Source organism: Rhinopithecus bieti, unplaced genomic scaffold, assembly GCF_001698545.2.
Source record: "Rhinopithecus bieti isolate Rb0 unplaced genomic scaffold, ASM169854v2 scaffold_7681, whole genome shotgun sequence".
In the NCBI taxonomy this organism is placed as follows: Eukaryota; Metazoa; Chordata; class Mammalia; order Primates; family Cercopithecidae; genus Rhinopithecus; species Rhinopithecus bieti.
Window position 1 is genome coordinate 3,807,665 of NW_016806571.1, and position 14,578 is coordinate 3,822,242.

The following is a 14,578-nucleotide window of genomic DNA, read 5'->3' on the forward strand; positions in this document are numbered from 1 at the left end:
AAAAAAAAAAAAAAAAACCAAAATTTTCCAGTGTGGTGGTGTACACCTATAGTCCCAGCTCTTTGGGAGGCTGAGGCAGGAGAATCTCTTGAACCCGAAAGGCAGAGGTTGCAATGAGCCAAGATCACACCACTGCACTCCAGCCTGGTTGACAGAGCAAGACTCTGTCTCAAAAAAAGAAAAAAACCCATAAGGCTTTTAGAAGAAAATATGGGAGAAAATCTTTGGAACATAAGACTAGGTGAAGAGCCTGGGTGCGTTGGCTCATGCCTGTAACCCCAGCACTTTGGGAGGCTGAGGTGGGCAGATCATCTGAGGCCAGGAGTTCAAGACCAGCCTGGCCAACATGGCGAAACCCCGTCTCTACTAAAAATATAAAAACTAGCCGGATGTGGTGGCACATCACATGCCTGTAATCTCAGCTATTTCAGAGGCTGAGGTAGGAGAATCTCTCGAACCTGGGAGGCGGAGGTTGCAGTGAGCTGAGATCATGCCACTATACTCCAGCCTGGGCGACAGAGCGACCCTGTTTCAACAAAAAACAAGACTAGGTGAAGAATTCTTAGACATAACACTAAACACATGATCTGTAAAAGAAAAAAAATCAGTAAATTAATTAGACTTTCAGAAAATTAAAAGCTTCCTTTCTACGAGATACCCTGTCAAGGGACTGAAAAGACTAGCTACAGACTTGGAGAAAATATTTACAAGCCAATGTATCTGACAAAGGACTTCTGTCTAAAAAGAACTTTCAAAAGTCAACAGTAAAAAGACAAAAAACTGACAATCCAGGCCAGGCGCAGTGGCTCACTCCTGTAATCTCAGCACTTTGGGAGGCTGAGGAGGGCTGATCACCTGAGGTCAGGAGTTCGACACGAGCCTGGCCAACATGGTGAAACCCCATCTCTACTAAAAATATAACAATTGGCTGGGCGTGGTGGTGGGCGCCTGTAATCCCAGCTGAAGCACGAGAATCACTTGAACCCAGGAGGCAGAGGCTGGAGTGAGCCAAGACTGCACCATTGCAGCCTGGGCAGCAAGATCAAAACTCCATCTCAAAAAAAAAAAAAAACAAAACCCAAAACAAAAAACTAACAATCCAATTAGACAATGGACCAAAAAAAAAAAAACAAAAAAAAAAACAAAAAAAACCAGACATTTCACAGAACAGCATGTGTTAATGGCAAATAAACACATGAAAAAACGTTCACCATCTTAGCCACAGGGAAACACAAATTAATGTGATGATGAAATAATGCTATATGCCCTCTTAGAACTACAGAAATAAAAAATAGTGACAGCATCAAATGCTGGTGAGGATACAGAGAAACTGGATCTTTTATATGTTGCTAGTGCAAATGTCAAGTGATAGAGCCACTCTGGAAAAAGTTGGCCAGTTTCTTACACACTTACCATATTACCCATAAATAACATTCCTGGGCATTTATTTCAAAGAAATGAAAAGTTATGTCCACATAGAAACCTATAAATGAATATTTTTAGAACTTTGTTATAGCCAAAAACTGGAAACAACCCTGAATGTCCTTCCATGGGTGAATGATTAAACAAATTGTGGTACATACATTCCATAGAATGCTACTCAGCAATGGAATGGGACAGACCAGGATTACGTGCAAAAACTTGGAGAGGACCTCAAGAGCATTATGGTAAAAGAAGTGTCAAATGCCAATTTCAAAAGGTAGCATACTACATAATTCCACTTATGTAACATTCTGGAAATGAAAAAAATATAAACATAGAAAACAGATTATTGATCAGAGTTTAGGGACTATGGAGAGTAAAGAGGTGATGTAATAGTTTTTTATCTTGTTTATTGTGGTAGTTACACAAATCTGTACATGTAATAAATCGTAGAGAATTATATATACACACACAAATAAGTGCATGTAAAAAAAAACTGAAATATTAATAAGATCTGTAGATTGTATCTAGTGTCTGTTTTCTGGTTTTGGTATTATGCTGCAGTTATATAAGATGTTATCATTAGGAAAAGCTGGGTGAAAGGCACCCAGGACCTCTCTGCAGTTTGGTAACTTCCTGTAAGGCTATAATTATTTCAAAATAAAAGTTTAAAAAATATTAGCTCAAAAGAGGAACAGGGATAGTTGGAGAGATGTAAGGTTGAGATTGGGGTTTTTTGCTTTATTTTATTTATTTATTTTTTTTGAGACAGAGTCTCACTCTGTCACCCAAGCTGGAGTGCAGTGGCACCGTCTCGGCTCACTGCAACCTGCACCTCCCGGGTTCAAGCAGTTCTCTTACCTCAGCCTCCCGAGTAGGTGGGATTACAGCCACCATGCCTGGCTAATTTTTGTATTTTTAGTACAGATGGAGTTTCGCCTTGTTGGCCAGGCTGTTCTTGAACTCCTGACCTTAAGTGATCTGCCCGCCTCAGCCTCCCAAAGTGCTGGGATTACAAGCGTGAGCCACTGCGCCTGACCTTATTTTTGCTTTTTTAAAAAAAGGTACTAAAACATGTTCGTACGCTGATGAGATGATCCATAAAAGAGCAAAATAATGATACAAATGAGAGGGCATAGCTACAGGAGCAAAATATATCTTACACCTTTGGCTTTAAGCATTAAATAATGGAAAATACTACTATTTACATTGCTATCTTATTTATAAGTGAGGTTATCTTTACAACTTTTGGTTAATGATTCTAAATGTAAATGTGACTATACTATGGTATACTTCTCTAATGTTCTAAAAATCCTAACTGCTTTTATGTTACATTATGGAACTAAATTATTAAACAAAATGAAAAGAGTTTTCTGGTGTTCGCTAGTGNAGTTTTTCTGGTGTTCGCTAGTGTTCATAACTGCTTTTATGTTACATTATGGAACTAAATTATTAAACAAAATGAAAAGAGTTTTTCTGGTGTTCGCTAGTGTTCATAACTGCTTTTATGTTACATTATGGAACTAAATTATTAAACAAAATGAAAAGAGTTTTTCTGGTGTTCGCTAGTGTTCATAACTGCTTTTATGTTACATTATGGAACTAAATTATTAAACAAAATGAAAAGAGTTTTTCTGGTGTTCGCTAGTGTTCATAACTGCTTTTATGTTACATTATGGAACTAAATTATTAAACAAAATGAAAAGAGTTTTTCTGGTGTTCGCTAGTGTTCATAACTGCTTTTATGTTACATTATGGAACTAAATTATTAAACAAAATGAAAAGAGTTTTTCTGGTGTTCGCTAGTGTTCATAACTGCTTTTATGTTACATTATGGAACTAAATTATTAAACAAAATGAAAAGAGTTTTTCTGGTGTTCGCTAGTGTTCATAACTGCTTTTATGTTACATTATGGAACTAAATTATTAAACAAAATGAAAAGAGTTTTTCTGGTGTTCGCTAGTGTTCATAACTGCTTTTATGTTACATTATGGAACTAAATTATTAAACAAAATGAAAAGAGTTTTTCTGGTGTTCGCTAGTGTTCAATAACCTTGAGTTTTATGTGTCACTTCCTACTGTTTTGCCTTTTAGATTTTCATCCAGTATGAGTAGGTTATTAATTCCCTTCAACTAAAAAGTTTTTATATATACTTAGGAAAAACTATTTTATTCTTGTTTTGTCCTTTATGTGAAACATAGTAATATCAAAATGCTTAATAGAAATTGTTGGCTGTTTATTTCAGGGATACAGCAGGCCAGGAGCGATTTCACACCATCACAACCTCCTACTACAGAGGCGCAATGGGTATCATGCTAGTATATGACATCACCAATGGTAAAAGTTTTGAAAACATCAGCAAATGGCTTAGAAACATAGATGAGGTAAGACCTAGAAATTGTATAAACCCTTCATGAACACACATTTGTGTGCTTGGTTAGGAAGAATAAATATTCCGGTTGATCTTCAAGATATAATGTACTGTTGAAGTAATTATTACTGAAGTATTTCTATTTTCTAAAAGTTAATGTTGGCCGGACATGGTGGCTTCATGCCTGTAATCCCAGCACTTTGGGAGGCTGAGGCGGGAGGATCACCTGAAGTCAGGAGCTCAAGACCAGCCTGGCCAACATAGTAAAACCCTGTCACTACTAAAAATTACAAAAATTAGCTGAGCATGGTGGCACGTGCCTGTCGTCCCAGCTACTCGAGAAGCCAAGGCAGGAGAATCTCTTGAACCCGGGAGGTAGACGTTACAGTGAACCAAGATCACGCCACTGCACTCCAGCCTGGGCAACAGAGTGAGACTCCGTCTCAAAAAAAAAAAGTTAATGTTGTTATTTGCCTACGTTTTCTTAAGTTTTGGGCAGTCTATCTAGAGCCCCATTCAAGACAATTAGCAAGTGACTCCAGAACTCTATATAGCCATCTTATAAGATGACCCCAAATAGAAGCTACCAGTGGTTTTACAATGACTTTCTGGAAATGAATTTTTTCTTAATAAATTTGTATTGAATGAATGAATGAAATATCCAGTAGTAATTTTTAAAAACTTTATTCTTCATGTTACAGAAATATAATATTGCTTCTAGGCATTTTGAAATATATGGAATGCTACTACAGTAAAAACCTAAGAAAATAGTTCCATTGCATGTGAAAATGTTGGGTTTTTTCTGTGTTTTGGGTTTTTTTTTTTTTTTTTTGAGACAGAGTCTCACTCTATCGCCCAGGCTGGAGTGCAGTGGCCGGATCTCAGCTCACTGCAAGCTCCACCTCCCGTGTTTACACCATTCTCCTGCCTCAGCCTCCCAAGTAGCTGGAACTACAGGTACCTGCCACCACACCCAGCTAGTTTTTTGTATATTTTTAGTAGAGACGGGGTTTCACCGTGTTAGCCAGGATGGTCTCGATCTCCTGACCTTGTGATCTGCCCGTCTCAGCCTCCCAAAGTGCTGGGATTATAGGCTTGAGCCGCCGCGCCCGGCCTATTTTGGGTTTTTTTGAGATGGAGTCTCACTTCATCACCCAGACTGGAGTGCAGTGGCACGATCTTGGCTCTCTGCAATCTCTGCTTTCTGGGTTCAAGTGATTCTTGTGTCTCAGTGTCTTGAGTAGCTGGAATTACAGATATGTACCACCACACCCGGCTAATTTTTGTATTTGTAGTAGAGATAGTGGTCTCGCCATGTTGGCCAGGCTGGTCTTGAACTCCTGGCCTCAAGTGATCTGCCCACCTTGGCCTTCTGAAGTGCTAGGATTGCAGGTGTGAACCACCGCGCCCAGCCTGATGTCACTTTTTATAAGTTAAAGTTGCGTATCAAAGCATGTCTATTTCTTTGCTACAGCATAGGTGGCTTCTTGTTAAGAGTTGTTTTTCATGCCTTATTGCTACCTTCTAGGCTTTGAGTTTCATTGAGAGTAACTCTTTGAAGCAAGTTTTGGCAGATACACAAAGACCAAGTCTTAAACCAGTATTAGACCCAAGATAATACCCCTAAGGGTAGCAATCCTAAGGGCTCATAGCCACTTTTTTGTTGCTACAATAAATCTTTAGGAGAAGCTTATTATTTTTTAATAATTAAAGATACACAGATCTTGGCCGGGTGTGGTGGCTTATGCCTGTAATCCCAGCACTCTGGGAGGCCAAGGCAGGCGGATCACCTGAGGTCAGGAGTTTGAAACCAGTCTGGTCGACATGGTGAAACCCTGTCTCTATGAAAAACCCAAAAAAATTAGCTGGGCATGATCGTGGTCACCTGGAGAGTCTCAGCAACTTAGCAGGCCAAGGCAGGAGAATCACTTGAACCCAGGAGGCGGAGGAGGCTGCAGTGAGCCAAGATTGCACCACTGCACTCCATCTTGGGCAGCAGAATGCAACTCCGTCTCAAAAAAAAAGAAAAAATCTTGTTTCTCTGACATATTAAAGGATTATATAACATGATAAAGAGGAACTTTACCCAGGAATGCCAGGGTCAAAACCTGTCAATGTAATATACCATATCAATAAAGGATAAAACTATACAATTATCTCAGTTCACACAGAAAAAGCATTTGACAAAATCCAGCATTCTTTTATGATTAAAGCATTCGGCTGGGCGCAGTGGCTCATGCCTGTAAATCCCAGCACTTTGGGAGGCCGAGGTGAGTGGATCACCTGAGGTAAGGAGTTCGAGACCAGCCTGGCCAACATGGTGAAACCTCATCTCTACTAAAAATATAAAAATCAGCCAGGTGTGATGGCAAACGCCTGTAATCCCAGCTACTCAGAAGGCTGAGGCAGGAGAATCGCTTGAACCCAGGAGGTGGAGATTGCAGTAAGCCGAGATCGTGCCATTGCGCTTCAGCCTGAGCAACAGAGCAAGACTCTGTCTCAAAAAAAAGTCAACAAACTAGGAATAGCAAAGAACTTCCTTAATCCTGTAAGTGACATCTATAAAAATACCAGCTATTATCATACCTGTCCCCTAAGATCAAGAACATGGCAAGAATATCTGCTCTGGCCATTTCTGTTCAACATTATGCTGAGATTCCAGCCAGAGCTAAAAAAAAAAAAAAAAAGAAAAAAAGAAAAGAGCCATCCAGAATGAAACAACTATTTATAAATGGTAGAATATTTTATATAGAAAATCCTTAAAAACCCACAAACATATACCCAGAAAACTCTTAGAACTAATAAATGAGTTCAACAAGGTTACAAGAAATGAGATCAAGATACAAAAATCAGCTTTATTTCTGTACACTAGCAATAACCTAAAAATTACATTGATAATAAAATTCCATTTGTAATAATATCAAAAGGGAAAAATTACTTAGGAGTAAATTTAACCAAAAGAGTATAAGACTTGTACACAGAAAACCGCAAAATATTGTTGAAAGAAATTAAAGATCTAAACAATTAGATAGCCTGTAGTTGTGAATTGGAAGACAATATTAAGATGGCATTACTACCCAAAGTGATCTACAGATTCAGTGCAATCCTTATCAAAATCCCAATTGCTTTTTTTAAAATTCCCCCTGTGGAAATTGACAAATTGACCCTAAAACTAATATAGACAGGCAAGGGACCCAGAGTAGCCAAAAGGAAGTACAAAGTTGTAAGACTTACACTTTCTGGTTTTAAAACTTAACCACCAAGCCACAGTAATCAAGACATTGTGATACTGACATAAGGATAGTCATAAAGATTAATTGAATAGTATTGAGAGTCTAAAAATAAACTCTTGCATATATGGTCAGTTGACTTTTAACAAGATGCCTGGACAATTCAGTGGGCAAAAGAATAGTCTTTCCAACAAATGGTTCCGGGGAAACTGGCTATCCTTGTGTGGAAGAATGAAAGTTAGACACCTACTTCATACCATACAGAAAAGTTAACTCAAAATGGATCATGAAGATTGGGCACGGTGACCCCATCTGTAATCCCAACGCTTTGGGAGGCCAAGGTGGGGTGGGTTGCTGGAGCCCAGGAGTTTGAGACCAGCCTGGGCAACATGGTGAAACCCCATCTCTACAAAAATATACAAAAAAAAAAATTAGCCGGGTATGGTGGCATGCACCTGTAGTTCCAGCTACCTGGGAGACTGAGGTGGGATCTCTTGAGCCCAAGGAGGTTGAGGCTGCAGTGAACCATGATTGCACTACTACATTCCAGCCTGGGCGACAGAGTGAGACTCTGTCCCCCCCCCAAAAAAAAAGAATCATGAACCGACATGTAAGATCCAAAGCCATGAAGTGGCAAAAGAAAAGAAATGGATAAATTGGGCTACATCAAATTTAAAACCTTTGTGCTTTGACGGTTCTACCATTTAGAAAGTAAAAAGCCAACCCACAGAATGGAAGAAAGGAGGGCAGACTCTAACAAGTGTTGACAAAGATGTAGAGAAATTGTAACCCTCATATATTGCTGGTAGAACTGTAGAATGATGCAGCTGGTTTGGAAGATATTTTGGCAGTTCTCAAAATGTTAAACATACAGTTACCTTATCACCAACAATTCTCTTCCTAGGTATTTACCCAAGAGAATTAACAATATATATCCACAAAAGGTGTACACAAGTATTTATAGCAGCATTATTCACAATAGCCAAAAAAAAATAGAAACAACCCAAACATCCATCAACTGATGGATAAATGTGTACATTCATATAATGGAGTATCACTCAGCCATTAAAAGGCATGAAGTACTGATACATGGTACAATGTGGGTGCACCTTGAAAACATTATGAAAGAAGCCAGACATAAAAGGTCTTACATGATTCCCTTTAAATGAAATGCCCCAAATTGACAAAAACATAGAGACAGAAAGTAGATTCATGATTGCCAGGGGCTGGGCGTGATGTTTGGAGAGAAGAGTGATTGCTATGAGTACAGGTTTATAGGGGAATGATAAAAATATTCTAAAGTTAGTAGTGGTGATAGTAGAACTGCCTCGTAAATAACTAAAAAACACTGAATTGTATATTTTTACAGGGTGAATTTTATGATACGTGAATTACAAACTCAATAAAACTGTTATTTTTTTAAAAACTGAGTTGAGCTTTAACACCTTGCCTTACAATTACAGTTGACCCTTGAACAATGTGGGTTTGAACTACACAGGTAGGGTTGTTATTACTTTGAGACGGAGTTTCACTCTGTCACCCAGGCTGGAGCTCAGTGGCATGAACGTGGCTCACTGCAACCTCCGCCTCCCTGGTTTAAGTGATTATTCTGCCTTAGCCTCCTGAGTAGCTGGGACTACAGACGCGTGCCGCCACTCCCGGCTAGTTTTTTTTTGTATTTTTTAGTAGAGACGGGGTTTCACCATGTTGGTCAGGGTGGTTGGTCTTAAACTCCTGACTTTGTGATCCACCTGTCTCGGCCTCCCAGAGTGCTGGGATTACAGGCGTGAGCCACTGCGCCCCGCCGGTTGTTATTATTTTTTAATTAAAAAATATTTTTGAGATATGTGTCTCACCATGTTGCCCAGGCTGGTCTTGAAACCCTGAGCTCCAGTAATTCTCCCATCTCAGCCTTCCTAGTAGCTAGGACTACATGTGCCACCATGCCTGACTCACAGGTCCACTTAATATACATTTTTTTCAACCAAAGGCAGATTGAAAATACGAATTTTGACATTCACATATAATATAGGGTGGTGTGGGTCCTTCTTTGTATATATGTCTGTTTCACAGGGCTGGCTGCAGTACTTGAGTGTGCGTGGATTTTTGATAAAGGAACTAGGGTCCTGGAACCAATCAGCCATTCCCCATGGATACTGAGGAGATTGTATTTCTTTTTCTTTTCTTTTCTTTTTTTTCTTTCTTTCTGTCTTGTCTTTTATTTATTTTTCTTTTTTTTAAGAGAGAGGGTCTTGCTGTGTTGCCCAGGAGGCTGGTCTCAAATTCCTGGCCTCAAGCAGTCTTTCCGTCTAAGCCTCCTGAGTTAGCTGGGACTTCAGGTGTGTGCCACTGTGCTACTGTTTGTATTTCTTTAGCAGAAGGAGACAAATACAAGTTTTCTGTTCCTTGGAATAGAGATAAGAAGTCACAATAGTTAGAATCCTGCTCCTGACGTTTTTTAGTAACATGACCTTGCTTATATACTCTTAAATCGGTGTTTTCTGAAGCGTGTTCTACTTTTTAGTAGTAGTATTTGGCATATGATGTTCTATGGATGAATAAGTTAAATAGGTATTTTATTATGCAATTTTGTATGCTTTAGTGTGTTGCAAATGTCCAAGAAGGGGAGTTATAATATGAAGGTTTTGAAACTTGTTGAGGTGAAACTTTACATCAAGGGACAACTCTTGGGATCAGTGTTTTAGAACTAGACTGGACATACAGCATGAACAACATTAATGACCCCCTATTTAGTGTTAAGAGTTGGGAAGGGCCAGCTGCGGTGGCTCGTGCTTGTAATCCCAGCACTTTGGGAGGCTGAGGCGGGCGGATCACGAGATCAGGAGATTGAGAACATCCTGGCTAACGCCGTGAAACCCCGTCTCTACTAAAAATACAAAAAATTAGCCGGTCGTGGTGGTGGGCGCCTGTAGTCCCAGCTACTCGGGAGGCTGGGGCAGGAGAATGGCGTGAACCCAGGAAGCGGAGCTTGCAGTGAGCCAAGATGGTGCCACTGCACTCCAGCCTGGGCAACAGAGCAAGACTCCGGTCTCAAAAAAAAAAGAGAAAGTACAAAGTTGTTAACATGTAAATAAAATAAGTACCTAACATAGCCTGGGAGGTGAGAGGAGCGACTTTAAACTGAAACCTGAGGAGATGAGAAGTTACCCAGAGAAGGATGGGACTGATACAAAAAGTGCAGTGGATTCCAATTAAAGACAGATCATATATCTTAATTTACTTTGGGTAGCTGGGGAACATAACTACCTTGGCTATAGGGGTATTTAGAGAAAGGTACTTTGGACCAGATAGCTTAGGAAGGACAAATCCTTAGGAAACCCAAGTCTCAGATTATTTCTCTAATAGATATAAAAAGATGTTCTTTTTTTTGAGACAGAGTCTTGTTCTGTCACCCAGGCTGGAATGCAGTGGCACAATCTCAGCTCACTGCACAAACTCCATTTCCCAGATTCAAGTGGTTCTCCTGCCTCAGCCTCCTGAGTAGCTGGGATTACAGGCATGTGCCACCACACCTGCCTAATTTTTGTGTTTGTAGTAGAGACGGGGTTTCACCATGTTGGTCAGGCCAGTCTCGAACTCCTAACCTCATGATCCGTCCTCCTCAGGCTCCCAAAGTGCTGGGATTACAGGCGTGAGCCACCACACCCGGCCAAAAAGATGTTCTTTTAGCTCCAATTTTTACAAAGTAATGTCCCCTCCTCCCCTTTTTTTTGAGACCGGTTTTCACTGTTTCCCAGGCTGGAGTACAGTAGTGTGAACACAGCCCACTATAGCCCAGACCTCCTGGGCAAATTAGTGCTTTTAAATAAAAAAAGGAAAAAGGAAAAAAAAAATTAACAGGTTCTCATGTTACTAGTCAAATATCAGAACAACTTTGAGGCTTTTATTTGTGAAACATATATTGGTTTCTGAATGGTTTCATTATTACTAAACTTTAACATTCTTTTAAAGTATTTGTTGTTTCTATTTAATGATAGACAGTGATCTCTAAATCTGGGATTCTCAGTCAAGGACAGTTTTATATTTGTCAATTTGTGGAGATATTTTTGGTTATCACAACTTGGGTACAAGAAGAATGCGGACCCAAAATGTCTGTATGGCCGAAGTTGAGAAACCTTGGTCTAAATGCACCTCTCTGTGTTAGTACCTTGGGAAAATTAACCATATTTTAAGCTAGTTGCAGTCTGCATGTGTAATTCAAGTAGATAGAGATATATGTCCTCCTGCATAAATACGTCTCTTTATGGGTATGTCTGTGTGGTGCAACTACCAATCTTTCTTTGGGTGTTTTTGCCTTAAGTGGTTGTAAACACAATGTGTATCTGACTGAAAAAAGATTAATGTGCATGTTGGTATAAGAAAATGTATGAGAGAAGTTCTGTGTATTCTGAGTGCTGTTTTAGTGGTCCCCTGGCTCAGCAGTGAAGTGTTTAACCTCATAATGCTTGCTTCTTATTGTTAGTAAGATCATCCAAGTAAGCATGATCTTAGGTGTGAAGGTGTGTATAGGGCCGTGCACGGTGGCTCACACCTGTAATCCCAGCACTTCGGGAGTCTTAGGTGGGAGGATTGCTTGAGCTTAGGAGTTCGAGACCAGCCTGAGCAACATAGCAAGACCTCATCTCTACTAAAAAAGTTTTTTTTAAAGCCGGGTATGGCAGTGAATACCTGTAGTCCCAGCTATTTTTTAGGCTGAGGTGGGAGGATCACCTGAGCCCAGGAGAATCATATTTATGCTCTGAAATGCCACACATGTATAAAGAATTATACCTATTTCCTCACTAGTCCCAGAATGCTGATGTGAGTTGGCGTGGAGGTGTAGTAGGTTGTAAATTGGTGGTCACATTGCTAAAGCTTTTTTTAAAAACAGGCTGAAAATACCTTAACACTTATAAATTTATATATAAGGTAATTTTCCTTTTTTTGTACTTCATTGGTCATTTATTTATTGGCTTCGGCATCCTTCCATCGGCCTGCTTACACGTAACTTACAGGTGTTCTTAGTAGAAGAGTGGCTTCTAAAGCTACAGATAATTTGTCTTCTCTTTGAGTGGAGGTTCATGGTAGTGTCTCTGGTAACTTGCAGTGTCTGGTAGTGATTAGGATGTGGGTAGATTATTACAGGTCACTGTGATAATTTGTCCATTTAGTAGTTGGGAGCCTTTTAAAACCATGCTTCTGTACTTTTTTGGGATCATGAACCCCTTTGAGAAATTAGAATCTTACCAGAACGATGTACTTACACAACTTTCAAAGTTTTATATGTGCTCCTTGAAATTGATGATATCCCTGAAGTCCATCCTTAGATTCTGAGATCAGAATGCCTCTTACTGACTCTTAGCACATGGCAGGATTTTAGGAGCACCTGGTATATTGCTGCTTATTACTGGATATTTGCCAGGTTGCCTTTGTTTTAGCAGTAACATAAATTAAGAGGCACTAAATTCAGGTAAGACCACGGAATCCCTAAATACGGAGTTTTGTTTTTTTTTCTTGAGATGGAGTCTCGCTCTGTTGCCCAGGCTGGAGTGCAGTGGCGTGATCTTTGCTCACTGCAAGCTCCGCCTTCCGGGTTCACGCCATTCTCCTGCCTCAGCCTCCTGAGTAGCTGGGACTACAGGCACCCGCCACCACGCCCGGCTAATTTTTTGTATTTTAGTAGAGATGGGGTTTCACCGTGTTAGCCAGGATGGTCTCGATCTACTGACCTCGTGATCTGCCCACCTTGGCCTCCCAAAGTGCTGGGATTACAGGCGTGAGCCACTGCACCCGGCCAGCAAGTTTCTTTACAGTATATTATAATTTTTTTTTCCCCCCGAGATGGAGTCTCACTGTGTCGCCCAGGCTGGAGTGCAGTGGCGTGATCTCAGCTCACTGCAACCTCCACCTCCTGGGTTCAAGTGATTGTCCTGCCTCACCTCCCAAGTAGCTGAGATTACAGACGTGCACCACCACACCTGGCTAATTTTAGTAATTTTAGTAGAGACAGGGATTTGCCATGTTGGCCAGGCTGGTCTCGAACTCCTGACCTCATGTGATCCACCCGCCTCAGCCTCCCAAAGTGCTGGGATTACAGGTGTGAGCCACCACACTCGGCATAATTTTTCTTTGTTAAGCTTGTGATTCTACTAAGGGTATCTTCCCCGCAACAAAAGAGTTGTTTTCTCCCTAATCCCACCTTTGTCTACCCCCTTTTAAACTGTCATTGACCCTTGAACTGCAGGTCCACTTACACATGGATATTTTTGTTTAAAGAGATGGGGACTCACAGTGTTGCCCAGGCTGGTTTCAAACTCCAGGGGGTCAAGTGATTCTTCCTCCTCAGCCTCCCAAGAAGCTGGGATTACAAGTGTGTGCCACCACACCCAGCTCTATAAACAGATTTTTAAAAACAAATATTTTGGAAAAAATTTTAGAGACTTGCAACAATTTGAAAAACTCACAGACAAGCCATATAACCTAGAAATATTGGCGGCAGTGGGGGAGATTAAGAAAAAGTTAAGTATATTGTGAATATATAAAGTATATGTAGATACTAGTCTATTTTATTACTACCATAAACTATACACAGATCTATTATTAAAAGTTTAAATTTATCAACACTCAAACACACAAAACAGAGCCCATACATGGCACCTTTTGCAGTCAAGAGAAATGTAAACAGAGATGCAGTATTAAATCATAACTGCATAAAAATAACTGTAATACATACTATACTACTGTGATAATTTTGTAGCCACCTCCAGTTGCTATTTTGGTGAGCTAGTATGTTTCCAAGTGTCTGCTTAAAACACCATGTGATGCGGATTATCTCCCAGTGAACAGTTTGTGTCTCCAGTAAATCCCATACTGCAATCAAAAGTGATCTTTTGTGGTTCTTGCGTGTTTTCATCGTGTCTAGTGCAATACTGTAAACCTTGAATAACACCATCAGACCTATACAGAGTGCCACTAGTGATGCCAGAAGCACTCCTGAGAAACAGAAAAGTCATTACATTACAAGAAAAAGTTGAATTGCTTAATATGTACTGTAGAATGAGGTCTGCAGCTGTGGATGCCCGTTATTTCAAAATAAATTAATCCAGCATAAGGACCATTTTAAATAAAAGAAAATTTGTGAAGCCATCACTGCAGCCACAGCAGTAGGTGTGAAACCTTGCACTTTTACAGAACACCTTTTATCTTGTGTTGAAAATGCAGCTTTTATGTAGGTACAGGATTGCTGTAAGAAAGGCATACTTGTAGGCCCAGTGCGTTGCCTCACGCCTGTAATCCCAGCACTTTGGGAGGCTGAGGCAGGCTGATCATGAGGTCAGGAGATCAAGACCATTCTGGCTAACCCGGTGAAGCCCCATCTCTACTGAAAATACAAAAAACTAACCAGGCGTAGTGGTGGGCGCCTATAGTCCCAGCTACTTGGTAGGCTGAGACAGGAGAATGGCGTGAACCCGGGTGGCGGAGCTTGCAGTGAGCCAAGATCGTGCCACTGTACTCCAGCCTGGGCGACAGAGCGAGACTCCGTCTCAAAAAAA

The 14,578-nt window shown here is 40.4% G+C and overlaps 1 protein-coding gene across 2 annotated transcripts in view; it reads left to right on the forward strand.

Moving 5' to 3' along the window:
• RAB10 (RAB10, member RAS oncogene family) overlaps window positions 1-14,578 on the forward strand; it is a 114,317-nt gene that overhangs the window by 83,932 nt on the left and 15,807 nt on the right. For both annotated transcript variants that reach the window (XM_017876863.1, XM_017876864.1), the window contains one exon: window positions 3,670-3,808. In XM_017876863.1, the coding sequence (XP_017732352.1) occupies window positions 3,670-3,808 (139 nt within the window). The remainder of the gene's footprint in view (window positions 1-3,669; window positions 3,809-14,578) is intronic.